The sequence below is a fragment of the Balaenoptera ricei genome, chromosome 5 (genome assembly GCF_028023285.1).
Source record: "Balaenoptera ricei isolate mBalRic1 chromosome 5, mBalRic1.hap2, whole genome shotgun sequence".
NCBI lineage: Eukaryota > Metazoa > Chordata > Mammalia > Artiodactyla > Balaenopteridae > Balaenoptera > Balaenoptera ricei.
In genome coordinates, this window is record NC_082643.1 from 18909682 (window position 1) to 18924478 (window position 14797).

The 14797-nt window shown below is 39.1% G+C and overlaps 1 protein-coding gene across 2 annotated transcripts in view; it reads left to right on the top strand.

Annotated features, from left to right (window-relative positions):
• Positions 1-14797, top strand: part of METAP1 (methionyl aminopeptidase 1) — a 69684-nt gene that overhangs the window by 51325 nt on the left and 3562 nt on the right. For both annotated transcript variants that reach the window (XM_059922459.1, XM_059922460.1), the window contains 4 exons: positions 2680-2818; positions 4360-4491; positions 8377-8520; positions 13003-13068. In XM_059922459.1, the coding sequence (XP_059778442.1) occupies positions 2680-2818; positions 4360-4491; positions 8377-8520; positions 13003-13068 (481 nt within the window). The remainder of the gene's footprint in view (positions 1-2679; positions 2819-4359; positions 4492-8376; positions 8521-13002; positions 13069-14797) is intronic.

A 14797-nucleotide genomic window follows, 5' to 3' on the forward strand; every position in this document is an offset into this window, starting at 1 on the left:
TTTTAATTTTATGCTTTGAAAAATTTTTTCATACTGTTAGATGTTTTAGACTTCTAAAAATTAAGTAAACCTAAGTTCTGAATGTCTACACTTGGCTAATTTGAAAGCAAATTTTTCACTTTGTTTCAAGTATAGAAAGTATTCAACAGTCATTATTCCCATCTTTAAGTATCTGTGATATTGGGGTCTGAGGTAAGCTTGAAATATCTTGTTTCTGAAACCTCACATTTCATAACATTTTAGTTTAGCTTTTATACGATGATTAGCTTTATTAGCGCTTTAAGTAAATCACGCTACCACATGCATCAAATATTTTGAAATAAAAAAGAATATAACTTCTGAAACTAGATTAGTAGGAAAAAATCTTCCTTTTTATATCTGTAATAACAAGGCCACAAACAGACCAGATACATGTTTGTAGTAAATATGGTATAGGTATACTTTTAAAATAAAGATAGCTTATCCACCAAAGAGAGACCTTAAAACCCTTTAGTAAATAAATATTCACGATCATAAAAAAAAAAAAAAAAAAATTACCCTACAGTAAATGAGTACGCACATGGTATGATTAGGTTGTTCACAGTTGAAGAGCAATAATTAGTTAATAAATCACATGGAAAACTAATTAAACCTGCTCTGGTAATCAAACAAATGCAAGTCATAAAGACCTACTAAATTAGTAAGTATTTTAAAGATGTTTATATCCATTGCCTATGGGAAGATGGTGAAATAGGTACTCCTTTGCATGGTGGTGGTATTGGAAATTGGAACTATCCTTTTGGAAGGAAATTTGACAATGTGTCTTGAGCTATAAAAATGTTTAGAACATTTTTTTATTTGGAATTTTAATCCTGATTTTTGGGTATTGTTCCATATGTTATAAAGTACAGTTGACCCTTGAACAACACAGGTTTGAACTGCGTGGATCTTCTTTTTTTTTTTTTTTTTTTAGTATTTATTTATTTATTTGGTTGCACCAGGTCTTAGTTGCAGTGGGCTCCTTAGTTGCAGCTCCAGGGCTCCTTACTTGCTGCTCACCAGCTTCTTAGTTGCGGCAGGTGAGCTCCTTAGTTGTGGCATGCATGTGGGATCTAATTCCCTGACCAGGGATCGAACCCGGGCCCCCTGCATTGGGAGCGCAGAGTCTTATCCACTGCGCCACCAGGGAAGTCCCTGCATGGATCTTCTCATATGTGAATTTTTTTCAATAAATATATATATCTACTGTAAATGTATTTTCTCTTCCCTTCGATTTTTAAAAAAAATTTAATTAAAAATTTAAAAAAATTCTTTGGCCTCACCACGTGGCATTCTTTTTTTCTTATGATTTTTAAAATAGTATTTTCTTTTCTCTAGCTTACTTTATTGTAAGAGTACAGTATATAATACAAAGAATTATATAATATAAAGAATACAGTATATAACACATACAAAATATGTGTTAAACTGTCTGTTATTGGTAAGGTCAACAGTAGGGTATTAGTAAAGTTTTGGGGGAGTCAAGTTATATGTGGAATTTGGACTGCGCAGGGGGTCAGTGCCCCTCCCCCACCCCCTGTGGGCCCAAGTTGTTCAAGTGTCAGCTGTATGTGGTATGCATTAATAGCAGTTTGAATGCTTCCTATAGGCCAGGTGCTCTTTTACGTGCTTCTTTTATTAACTCATTTAATTTCCCCAGCAACTCTATGAGATAGATGCTACTGTCATCTCCATCTTATAGGCAAGGAAACTGAGGCAGAGAGAGGTTAAGTTGCCCAGGGTCACACAACTTGTAAGTAATGGAGTTGGCATTTTCAGTCAACGCAATCTGCTTCTGTGTGCTCTTAACTAGTATTTATACTGCTGTAAGAAATACAGAAGCATATCGTTAAATATAAGGAAAAATGATAGGCATGTAGTTATTGATCATAATATTTTTTTGTAATTGAGGAAACTAATATAAATTTTCAATAATAGAATTGCCAATAAAATTATAGTACATTCCACAAATTGCATTTTAGGCAACTATTTTAAAATTATTAGTATGAAGACTGTGGCAGTGTGGAAAGAGAAATTATGTATGCTATGACTACCACTGTATAAAAATATCCAAGTAAAATAAGACTTATTTGTGGAGAACCAGATCATTTTCTTAGAGGTTCCTTTGTTATTCCACATGAATGTAGTGGTTAAAATGTCTCAGGGAATACTTTACCATCTCTTAATTATTACTAGTATTTATTTTAATTTTTATTACTTTTATTTTATTATTAGGGATAGAGGCTTGTTTCTATATAAGAAATTATAATTACATTAAATGTGCACATTAATTTAAAATTTAAAATTTAAATAATATGTTTTTCATAAGGAGTAGGTAATTCTAAAATAAAATCTTCATATAGTGACATCTGTATATGTTTGTAAATATTTGAAATATGTGAATTTTCTTTTCCTTTGTGATTATCAAGTAAACTGGTTTGCCTGTGGTCTGACTTACAAACCCTACTATTTATCTACTGTTTAAGGTAATAGCTACTAGTATTTCTAAAATAAAATCTTAAATAAGTTCTTCATTAGGAGCATTTTTACAACAAAATTTTCCACATTTTTCAAATTTTAAAATCTGATTAATTGTATACAGATTAACTTTTTCTTTTGCACATTCCAGATTATTCTCTCCGTATTTTTAATTTATTATAGGCATGCATTGCAAGAAATTGCTATCCTTCTCCCCTGAATTATTATAATTTCCCAAAGTCTTGTTGTACTTCAGTGAATGAAGTGATCTGCCATGGAATTCCAGACAGACGGCCCTTGCAAGAAGGTGATATTGTTAATGGTAAGAAATAAGTGTGACTTTTGTCACTGTTAGCAAAGAAACAGCAAGGCTTTGGGAGTCTAATAGTGACTTGCATTTTCTTCACTTGCTTCCTGTCTTTAACTTACTTTTTTCATATTTAAAACTTAAAATAAATTGAAAATCTCTGGAAACCTATTTTATTGTTTTAAGATATTTAACTGCTTTCAAGGTGCTTCTAGTATGATGTGTTTGATACAGGTTCTTTAATGCAGATGATCATTATGTGATTGGTAAATAGGGGAAAGATGTCAGTGAAGTGTGGAAGTAATGTTGATTCAAGTGGGATTTTTTTTTTCTTATTCCTTTTAGTCCACTATTGGTTTTGAAGAAATCAGGGCAGGCTTTCTTACAGATAAAGAGAAATCATTAGTAATATATGAAGCTCTTAAGAAAAACAGCTAAAAATTCTGCAGAAGTATTGTCCTTGATGTAAGAAGTTCAGAAAGTGGCTTTAGGGACCACTGTGTTAAGCTATTTTGGGAAACTCCAAGTGCAGAGAAAGAAGCTGCAAAAAACATTGTCCTCTGTGATTGAAAAAATGTTGATGAATTAGGCTCCCCTCGATGGTATTTTTAATATTGATGAACTTGGTCTCTTTAGTAATCAGATATCTTCAAGGATCTATATATCAAACAAGGAAGCCTGAGCCCAGGTGTTAAAGGCTACAGAGAATGGACCAGCTGTGATGCTGGCTGTGAATGGTAGTGGGGACTTGACCAACACTGTTTTTATATGAATTGTTTTTGCTTCAGTTAGAGTATCTGTTTATAAAGTTCCGTAAGTTTTGAGGGGTCTGCCCAATGCTGTTTTTCATATATAAGCCCTATTATTTTTATTACACACATAATGTATGAGGTTTTTCAGGAACGTGTGTGTTGTGCTAGAGCCAACACACCTATACTGTGAGATTTTAAGTGGATTGAAAATTTATGGTTTAAGAATACTCATTTAATGTGCTCCGTAGGATACACTTAGTGTAGTTTAGTGGTGTAGTGGTAATCTGTATTTTTAAACATGGGAATAGTCACAAATAAGTGAAAGGCAAATGAGTCTTTGAAAAATAAGGGTAGAATAGTGTAAATGTTTCTATTTATTGATTCACTAGGATGAGGAAAAAGTTGTTAAAGATAACGAATGAAAGCAGTATTTCCTGTTTAATGTCAGAATGTGGCAAAGTCCTTCATTTAATGTTCTTAACTTGGGTCATTGATCTTGCATGAATGTATCCGGGGATACATTTTTCTTCTGCTGTAAATGATCTAACCACTGCTGTAAGAGTATTAAAGCCCACCGTCTGGCTTGTGCTGCGAGACCATGGACCTGTTTTCCACAGTGAGTTCAGTTGCATTACAGACAAGAAGTGTCTCTTGGGCATTAAGTATGTATTCATTGGTGGCACTTGCGAATGCAGAAGTTATCTTTCTCATTAAGCTGCTTGATTCTGTCATGTTGGCGAAAGTTAACTTCAATTTTGAGATAAAAAACAAGTGTGGTCTTTATGTTTGCACATTCTTTTGCAGTGGACATCACTCTTTATCGCAATGGTTATCACGGGGACCTGAATGAGACGTTTTTTGTTGGAGACGTGGATGAGGGAGCTCGGAAACTGGTTCAGACCACGTATGAGTGCCTGATGCAAGCCATTGATGCAGGTCAGGCTCAGTGCTGGGCACCCGCTGGTGCTACTGTGTGGTGTGGGCCTTGAGTGACCTGTCACTGTACTGTGCATGCCTCATCCCTCCCAGCTGTGCCTCTACCCTACCTGAGTTAGCTTTGGGTTTGGCAGTAGTAGGTTTAAGGATGATTTGGGAATCTGTTGATGAGGATGGACCGGATTATTGCTTATTCCTTTGACTCTTCTATGATTTATCTTCCTTTTCTCTGGCTGATAAATGAGGAGGAATGCGTGGATACTTTTTTTTTTTCTAACATCTTTATTGGAATATAATTGCTTTACAATGTTGTGTTAGTTTCTGCTGTAAAACAAAGTGAATCAGCTATATGTGTATATATATATATCCCCATATCTCCTCCCTCTTGCGCCTCCCTCCGACCCTCCCTATCCTACCCCTCTAGGTGGTCACAAAACACTGAGCTGATCTCCATGTGCTATGCAGCTGCTTCCCACTAGCTGTCTGTTTTACATTTGGTAGTGTATATATGTCAATGCTACTCTCTTACTTCGTCCCAGGTTCCCTTTCCCTCTCCCTGTGTCAAGTCCATTCTCTACGTCTGCGTCTTTATTCCTGTCCTGCCCCTAGGTTCATGAGAACCACTTTTTAAAAAATTCCATATATATGTGTTAACATACAGTATTTGTTTTTCTCTTTCTGACTTGTGGATAGTTCTTGAGTGCAACTTTTCTCCTACTTTTTAATTATTTTGTGAAAGAGTGCGTTAGGTTATAAGAGAAAAATGAGTGATCTTCCTTTACGCTTGCCTCTCTTTTTTTTTTAATCTCTCTTCTCCAGAGGTGTCCACTTTTTTTTTTTCTAAATAAATTTACTTATTTTTGGCTGCATTGGGTCTTCGTTGCTGCACGCAGGCTTTCTCTAGCTGCGGCGAGCGGGGGCTACTCTTCGTTGCAGTGCGCGGGCTTCTCATTGCGGTGGCTTCTCTTGTTGTGGAGCACGGGCTCTAGGCACACGGGCTCAGTAGTTGTGGCTCACGGGCTCTAGAGCGCAGGCTCAGTAGTTGTGGTGCACGGGCTTAGTTGCTCTGTGTCATGTGGGATCTTCCCGGACCAGGGCTTGAACCCGTGTCCCCTGCGTTGGCAGGTGGATTCTTAACCACTGTGCCACCAGGGAAGTTCCGAGAGGTGTCCACTTTTAACATTTAGGTTTTTTTCTCTGCAGTACGTTAATACACACATAGAAACACACATAACTGTATGTATGTGTTTAGTTAGGTTAAATGGAATCATAAGATTTGTGGTGTTCTATAATTTGGTACTTTTCAACCAGTAATATCTTAGAGGTCTTTCCATATTAGAGTACGTACGTACCTGCATGCATAGATCTCCATTCTTTTAATGGCTATATATTATATTCCACAGTATAAAAATTTCTACAACTATTCCCCTACTGGATTTTGGTGTTTTCCATATATCTTACTATTGCAGTGAATAATATCTTTGGGTAGAGGTGTATTTCTGTGGAATTTTTCTCACATACAACAGTTCATGCAGGTTTTTTAAAATTTATGCAGTATCTTGTGAGGAAAGAGAAGGAGAGTCTTGTTGCAAATGTTAACAGACTATTACAAAGGACAGTTTGAGGGCAAATAACATTTCAGTTAAAATCCACAGCATTTCAACCTTATTGTTCAGTGTGTTATCCACCCCCCCACCCCCTGTTAAATAAATCTGATATATCATCAACAATGTATTGGACAGGACAGGGTTCTTAGGCAAACATATAGGATATGATGCAATTTTTACTAATTTAATGAAGTCAGAGGAATGAAAAATGAAAGCATGTGATTATTTTTATATATCAATATGTGAGATATTCTTTTTTTTTTAAATACATGTTTTTTTTTTATTTTTTATTTTTTTAAAGTTTAATTTTTTTTTTTTTAAATTTATTTATGGCTGTGTTGGGTCTTCGTTTCTGTGTGAGGGCTTTCTCTAGTTGTGGCAAGTGGGATCCACTCTTCATCGCGGTGCGCGGGCCTCTCATTATCGCGGCCTCTCTTGTTGCGGAGCACAGGCTCCAGACGCACAGGCTCGGTAATTGTGGCTCACGGGCCTAGTTGCTCCGCGGCATGTGGGATCTTCCCAGACCAGAGCTCGAACCTTGTCCGCTGCATTGGCAGGCAGACTCTCAACCACTGCGCCACCAGGGAAGCCCTGTGAGATATTCTTTTCCTTATTTTTCACTGTTGATTATACTTAAAAACTTTGATATTCTCTGTGGTATTGTGAGATGAGGACTTTAATATTTAGTTTCTCATTTTGGAAGCTTTAGTTTTAAATCATTTTTAGGGTTTCTGTGTTCAATGTTTATGTCCCTTTTGCTTCTCTGTGAGTTGATTGAAATAACCAGACAGCTGGAATGTTGTTTTACGGTGACGCAGGAATAAAACTTGCTAAGAAACTACAAGAAACCAAAGTCTTCATTAACAGTAGACAGGAAAGAATAGAAGTTGCTTCATCTCTGGAAAGTGCTATTAACACTTTTGTATGTATCATTCCTGCCTCTTGTTTTCCAGTAATTTGGCTGCCCACCCTGGTGCAGAGCACTAGAGAGCTTGACCAACTATGAAATTAGCCTTCTAGAATAGGGCTTCTCAGTCTACATGCTGATGGCATTTTGAGTCTGATGATTCTTTGCTGTGGGAGCCTGTCCTGTGTACTGTAGGGTGCTTAGCAGCTTTCCTGGTCTCTACCCACTAGAGGCCATTTGCACCACCACTCCTCGTTGTGACAACCAGAAATGTCTCCAGATATTATGAAGTGTACTTCCCTGGGACCAGAATTCCCTCTGGCTTGAGAATTAGGGAGAAGTCTCCTCTCTCACCCTCCGTCATTATTGTTGAACAGTTTATTGTGTGTTGTGCACCATGGTTAAAATTTTCCTTTCCTCCCTGCTGACTGGGGCTGATAGGACAGCTTGGATGGGAATGCAAGAAAATCATTATGCAAGTCAGCATGTTCCTGAAAAATCATTAACCTCCCACCCCCCCAAAAACAGTCAAGCTGGAACATGTGGTTCAGAGCAAGTAAATGTTATGAAAATGATTCCTTGAGCCGTTCTCCTGGAAATTTGATTGACTGGAGAGGATGTGTTGTGCCTGAACCTCAGGTTGGAGACGAGAGAGGCACAGTAGGGGACTGTAGGGAGTGGGAGGACCCCCAGAACCGTGGCTAGATTCCTTAGGAGTCTCCATGCGAGGAGAGCTGTAGCAGCAATAAGAACCACTTCTTTTGGTTTTTATTTAAACAGTGGTAAAAGTCATAAAAACTAAACAGGGCTGGAAGTATACAGTGAGAAGTACCTTTCTACATCCTACTCCTAAGACCTTCTGCAGAGGCAAGTATGAATAATTTGAGAACCACTTTTATGGGGATAAAGAAGCCCAGGGGAAGTAATTCTCTGAGAAATTGACCAGACTAAAACTGAGGACAAGTCAAGTTCCTTTTTGGACACTCCTTTTTCTCCTGATGCTCTTTCCTCTCTTATCTCTTCTGCTCGCTTTAATGGAAAGCACACTGACCTTAGAGAAGGCGAGGAAGAGAAGTGTGTGTTCCATTCTCTCGTTTATTCAGAGAGCGGGCGGTGCCTCTCCCGACCCCTTACTGCTGCACACGCCCTCTTCTTCTGCAGCAAAGGAGGAAACCCAGGTGCTGCTGGCTTGGATCTCAGCTTTGCCGTTTCCTGGCAGTATAGCCTCTTTGTGCTTCGGTTTCCTCACCTTGAAAGTCTCGGAACGTAGGTGTGTAAAGCCTTCAGAAAGCTTCCTGGCATAGACAGTGATTGCTTAGTAATTATTAGTTTTTCTTTCTCTTTGTCATGAGTCTTCTCTTTTCCTTTCAGTGAAACCTGGTGTTCGATACAGAGAATTGGGAAACATTATTCAGAAGCATGCCCAAGCAAATGGATTTTCAGTTGTTCGAAGCTATTGTGGGCATGGAATCCACAAGCTTTTTCATACGGCCCCCAATGTACCCCACTATGCCAGTAAGTACTGTCCAAAGATTTGCTAACTATTTATTCAACAAATATTTATTCAAACATTTAACAGGACCTACTATTTTGTATTTATTAGAGTAATCTATTAGCTGTTATAAATAGACCCCCCAAAATGTATACACAAGGCACATAACAGTCCACAGCATGTGTGTTTGGTCACTCTGGGGGGGTGGAGTGGGACAGTTATTCTCTGACCCAGGCTCTTGTCACTTTCAACCTATAGCTTTCAAGGTCACTTTGGGGGTTCCCCTCCTAGTCGTACAGATACTGGAGAAGAGGAGAGAAGCATGGAGGGGTATGCTTGGGAGGTTTTAATGGGCCAGCCTGGACTTGGCATAAATCACTTACATTTACTTTTCATTGGCAGGAATTCAGTCACATGGCTACACTAACTGCAAGGGAGGTGGGGAAATGTAATCCAGCTGAGTACTCGGGAAGAAAAGGAGACTAGTAATTCTGGTGAACAGCCAATACTCTCTGCCGCATGTATTCTGATTCCTTAAATGAAATTGGTTCAGCTGGGTTTGATTTCAGTTCCCAGTACATGTCAGATACCGTATTCTTTGTTGGTATAGAGGGGAATCGACAAAGTACCTTTTCTCAAATTGAGTGCTGTCTGATAGATTAACAAAGGAAGTTTTGGGCGATTAATGTCTTACAGAAACCTTTCTCTTGGAGAGTTAAGACATGCAGGGGTGAGTCTGTAATTTAGTGCTAGAAAGGAAAACTGTCCACAATAAGTGACCTAAGAAGGAATTTAACAAATACATAGGAGTCACTGCTATGTAGACACTTTCATGTACCTCCTTGTGCTTACATTTTTCCTCATGTGCACAATAGCAGGGAATGGTACCTACCCTAGAACTGTTACTAGGATTAAGTGAGATAATGCATGTTAGCTTTTAGAGTGATGATAATGATGATGGTGATGATATACATTATCTCATATGATCATCACAACTCTATGAATAATTTCTTAGCCTTGTTTTTAAAAAGCAGATTCTGTGTTTAGGGAAGTGATTGATTTATTCAAGTCCACACAAACTAGTAAATAAATGTCAGGTGTAGGATTGGTACCTAGGTTCTGTCTGGCTTTCTAGAGTCAGTCTTTCCCGTGCTGCCTAGTAAGGACTGAAGCAGTTTGGTGCTGGGTCTTGTGGGAGAAATAAAGATTGAGATTTTGGTTTGCTGGAGAGATGAGGAAGAACATTCCAGGCAGTGGGGAAGCATGAATAGGTGCTTCAAGTTGAGACTGAACAGAGACAAGATAAGCTTGGACTGAGAATTATGTGTAAGAACTAGAAATGGGCAGTGCCAGATCGAGGATATTTGACTTCATTTTAGGGATTTGTAGAACATTTTTTGGCAGAAGAATGGCAAGGTGAAATTGCCATTTGGGGAAGAAAATTTAGCAGTGGTGTCTAGAATGTATTGCAGGTGTGAGTTAGCCAGGCTTGTCAGCCTGATGCACAGTTGTTCTCGTAACCCAGATGTGAGGTGGTAAAATCTAAGACGTCAGTAGTTGTGAAGAGAAAGGGAAATGAGTGAGAAACGTCTCAACAGGAGAAGCTAGAGAAGTCACTTACGGCACAGCATTTGACATAAATCAATAAGCATTTATTAGCAGACCTCATAGTCCTTCTTATTTCAGCTGGAATTGTGCTTGAAATAAAAGCTAGCAATAGAAAATAGGTAGCCAACTTCATTCCTTCCTGGTGAGCCCTGTGATCGCCTGATGTGCATTGCCTTTAACAGAATGGAAGTAGCTATTCTGATGACACTGGCGTGTGCCACACGTGTACATGTGTGTGTTTTGTGTGTGGAAAAAGAGTGTGCAAGGGAGGGAATGAAGAAAGCACCCTTACTTGCAGAGGTAACAAACTTAGGTTTAGGTATGGACTAGATAGAGACTTTTTGTCTATCTGTCTATATCTATTAATTTTTATTGGAGTAGAGTTGATTTACATTGTTGTGTTTCTGCTGTACAGCAAAGTGAATCAGTTATACATATACATATATCTACTCTTTCTTAGATTCTTTTCCCATATAGGCCATTACAGAGTATTGAGTAGAGTTCCCTGTGCTATTCAGTAGGCTCTTAGGAGTTATCTATTTAAATCAATACACAGTAGTGTGCATATGTCATAAAGAAAGATTTTTTTGAAGGAAATAGAATTTATGGGAGACGGAGATACGGGTCAGTGATGATGGTGTCAGCAAAATACCATACCACCGATACACAAGAGATGGCACTTGAGTTTCATGTTAAACTATTTAATTAGAAATAAGAATTCTGAAAAAAGAAACAAGGACCCAGGTATACTTCATTTCATCCAACTGATATGTTTTTGAAAAGTCAAGTGTTAATCGGGTTTAGATAAAACAAAATATGTGTGGTCCCTTTAGGGACGTGTTAAAGGAAGCTGCTGAGAGAGTCTCTGTACTGCAGAGGCCTTTTGAATGTAAACGATCCCTGCTTTGGCTTGTAACTTCACATTCCTAAGCACCTGAGCACGGAACCAGGAAATTGTTGTGTAACTTCCCTCCACCTCCTTCCGTGTAAGAGAAGTCCTTGTTAGATGAGAGTTTAGTGTGCTTCTTTGTCATGGTTCGGAAGTAAAGGTGATACTACCCTATCTTTAGAATATATATCACGGTAATTCTGGGAGGCAGACAGTAGAGCAGGTACACAGTTTTGTAAAAGCACTCAGCAGTAGTATCTGCTATAGTGTAGTCGCTAGATGATGTATGTTTGTTTGAGTGAGCCTTGTTGAGAAGCTGAAACCATGAGTCAAGGTTAGCTGGGAGTTGTAACTTCTACAACAATGAATCAATGGCAGAAACAGGAGTGGAATTTGGATTCTCTGTATTGCGATGTCCAGTGGAAAATATATGAGGCACATATGTAATATTAAGATTTCTAGTGGTCATATTGAAAAAGTAAAAAGAGACAGATGGAGTTAATTTTATATTTTGTTTAATCCATTACATTAAAAATATTAGCATTTCAACATTTAATCAGTGTAAAAAAAACCACTGTGATATATTACATGCTTTTTTTGTCTTTGAAATCGGCATATTTTTTACATGTACATTCTGACTGGCCATTTTTCAAGTGCTTAGCTTCATGCACCCAGTTGCTGCCGTACTGGACAGCACAGCTATCAATTCCTTTATCCTTTTTTCTTTCCATGACACCACACTGACTCTCTTTGACATTTTCTGTTTGATATCCCCAAGGGAATATGACCAAATCTATATATATAGTAAATTGCATGTCATTTGGAGAGAAAGTTCATGAAATTAGAAATAAAAAGTAAAGATTATTTTTGCCCCTCAGAGTTTTATAATAATTTAGGAACTCCTGATTTGGAATCTGTAGAATAAGTGAATTATGGCAATACTTAAGATAGTGGAAAACAGCGTGATAGCTGTTCACAAGGAAGGGCGTGCAGGAGTGTAAACGTGCGGGTGAGGTTAGACCATACCTAGACAGAGCAGCTTGAGCAGGGTCTGTCTCAGTCGACACATGGGTTGCCATCCGGAAGAACCGCAGCCTTACGCAAAAAACCCCTGAAAGCCGGTGCTTTCGCCACCTGGTGGTCAGGCAGCGCAAGTGTAGTCACCTGTTTACCGATGCTCTTATCAGTTCTTGGTTTTTATTGACAGTTTGAACTTTAAACTGGTTCTCCATTTTCGTCTGAGATTGTCTAAAAAGGCCGATCCCTGTTTAAAATTTTTGACCTTCTTGGGGAGATGGCACGCCTGGGCACTGATAGTTGAGTTTCTCACAATGATCCTGAAAAATACTTCTGTATTGGTGAACTTGGACAAAAAGTCTTTGGAGGGAGAAATGGAATTTTTGTTTCCAATAGAAAGGAATAATCGTGTCAACATTAAAGAAAAGTAGCTTAGTGTGCGGGGCTTTGTTCCCCTCCGAAGATAAGACAATTTACAAAACTTTTTAAAAATGGTGCAGTTGTTTCTCTGGGCTGTGCCCCCATCTCCACCCGCATGCACACCCCTACACGCACCCAAGAGCTAGGAGGCTTCTGGTGGAATTCGAAATGTCTTCTTCTTTAAAGTGTCATACCCCCATGAGTGTGGCACTTTGCTTGGTTGAATGATTGCAATTCTAACCCTGCTATAACATAAATGGGGGCACTTTTGCTTTTATAGAAGTGATAACCACATCTGAGATCCAGCCTAGCGCATCTCTGTATTTTCCCAGAGAAGACGTAAACAAAATGAAATATGCGTAGGACAATATCTGCCCCAGAGTAGGTGGTTTTCAGTAAAATCCCTGTTTGTTGAATGATCTGCTTTAAGAAAGGGGAATCAGGAGAGGAGAAAGTCATTAATTTAAGAATCACTCATGGGAATATAAGTTGTGTACTTTTCCCAGGGAGCTGCTTAACAATATGCTGTAGGTTTTTTGCTGTGTTCTGAGATTTTTTTCTTTAATTTCAGAAAATAAAGCAGTTGGAGTGATGAAGCCCGGCCACGTATTTACAATTGAGCCAATGATTTGTGAAGGTGAGAAAAAGAGATGCTGTAACATTCTTTAATTGAATTTTTATTTACTTTTGGTTACTCATGATCAGATTAGTAGTCTGCTCTACTTTCTTTTTGCTTCATTTCCACTCCCTGTCCTATCTCTAACTTGATTCAGTATCATGTAGAGAACTGAAAATTGTAAAGGTTGGCAAGAAAGCAATACCTTCTCCACGGTAATTTGCCTGCTGTCAGTAGATGCTGAAGTACTTGAATCCTGGTCCCTTTTCCTAAAGATCCTGTCAAAGGGTGCATTGTAATAATTAGGTGCCTCCATCAAGCCTGTGTAGAAATTCTTGCTTGTGTTGATGGGAGTGAGGAAGAGGAGGAAAAAAGAAGTTAGAGCTATTTGGGTTTTTTTGTTGTTGTTGTTGTTTTTTAAATTAATTAATTTTTATTTATTTATTTTTTGGCTGCATTGGGTCTTCGTTGTGGTGCGCGGACTTCCATTGCGGTGGCTTCTCTTGTTGCGGAGCACGAGCTCTAGGCGCGCAGGCTCAGTAGTTGTGGCTCGCGGGCTCTAGAGCGCAGGTTCGGTAGTTGTGGCGCACGGGCTTAGTTGCTCCGCGGCCTGTGGGATCTTCCCGGACCAGGGCTTGAACCCGTGTCCCCTGCATTGGCAGGTGGATTCTTAACCGGTGCGCCACCAGGGAAGTCTGAGCTATTCATTTTGCGGCAGAGTTATATAATTTAATTCTCCACAACTTATGAGGTAGGTGCTATCCCCATTATACAGGAGAGCAAACTGATTTTTGAAGAGGTTAAGTAACTTGCCCAAAGTCGCTTAGCTAGTTACGTGGCAGAATTTGTGGGACTCTAAACTCATGAGCCGTTCTGCCTCTAGAGGGTCTGCACTCATATCGTCAGGTGGTGTCATACGACTACTGTGGAAAAAGCACAGCATAGACACGCTTAGCACTGGCAGTTTTATGTCCTCGCTGTTGTTGGTCACTGTGACAGGCACATGGCAGTGATGGTCGGTGTCATGATTGGAGCTCCCCACTGAGGCTGTCAGAGTAGTAACTGGGGCCTCCTTCATGAGGCCTTCACCTTTGCTTTCTGCCGGTTCTTCGTTGGGGTTAGGGGATGCAGAGTGGGGCAGCAGTAGTAGGGCTCTCGTGTCCTGGTCCCTGTGTTAAAGGATGCATCCCCTTGGGATCCTTCCAGTCTTCTTTATAACCTAATCTTCGGAGTGATAGCCCATCACTTCTACCAGATTTTCTTCCTTAGAAGTGAGTCACTAAATCCAGCCCACACTCAAGGGGAGAGGAGCATTGGAGGTTGTTTTAGAGGCTGCCTTCTTAACCTGGTCCTTTGTTCCCTTTTCTGTAAAATGGAAGTTACAATCTTTATCCTGCTGAATCCCCAGGGCTGCTGTAAGAATTAAGTGAGATGATTTGTATTAACACAAAGTACCTTTAAAGGGCTGTACAAATGTAAGGTGTTGTTTTGTCATTCCTTGGAATAAGAATAATGATCATATGTAACCAATTGCAAGAGCATTGAGTATATTAGCAGAGAAAGGCAAGACCATGAGAGGAAAGTGTCATTTTGGTTACATACCTGTTTCCATTAACTGGCACTTAGTTGGTGAGACATGAAGTGGTATTTCCAGGAGTAAGCAAATAACACAGTGTTGTGCTGGTTCAGATAATCGTCAAATTATAACAAATATATTTCAGTGTAACTCAGCTAGGTTAAATCCCAGCTT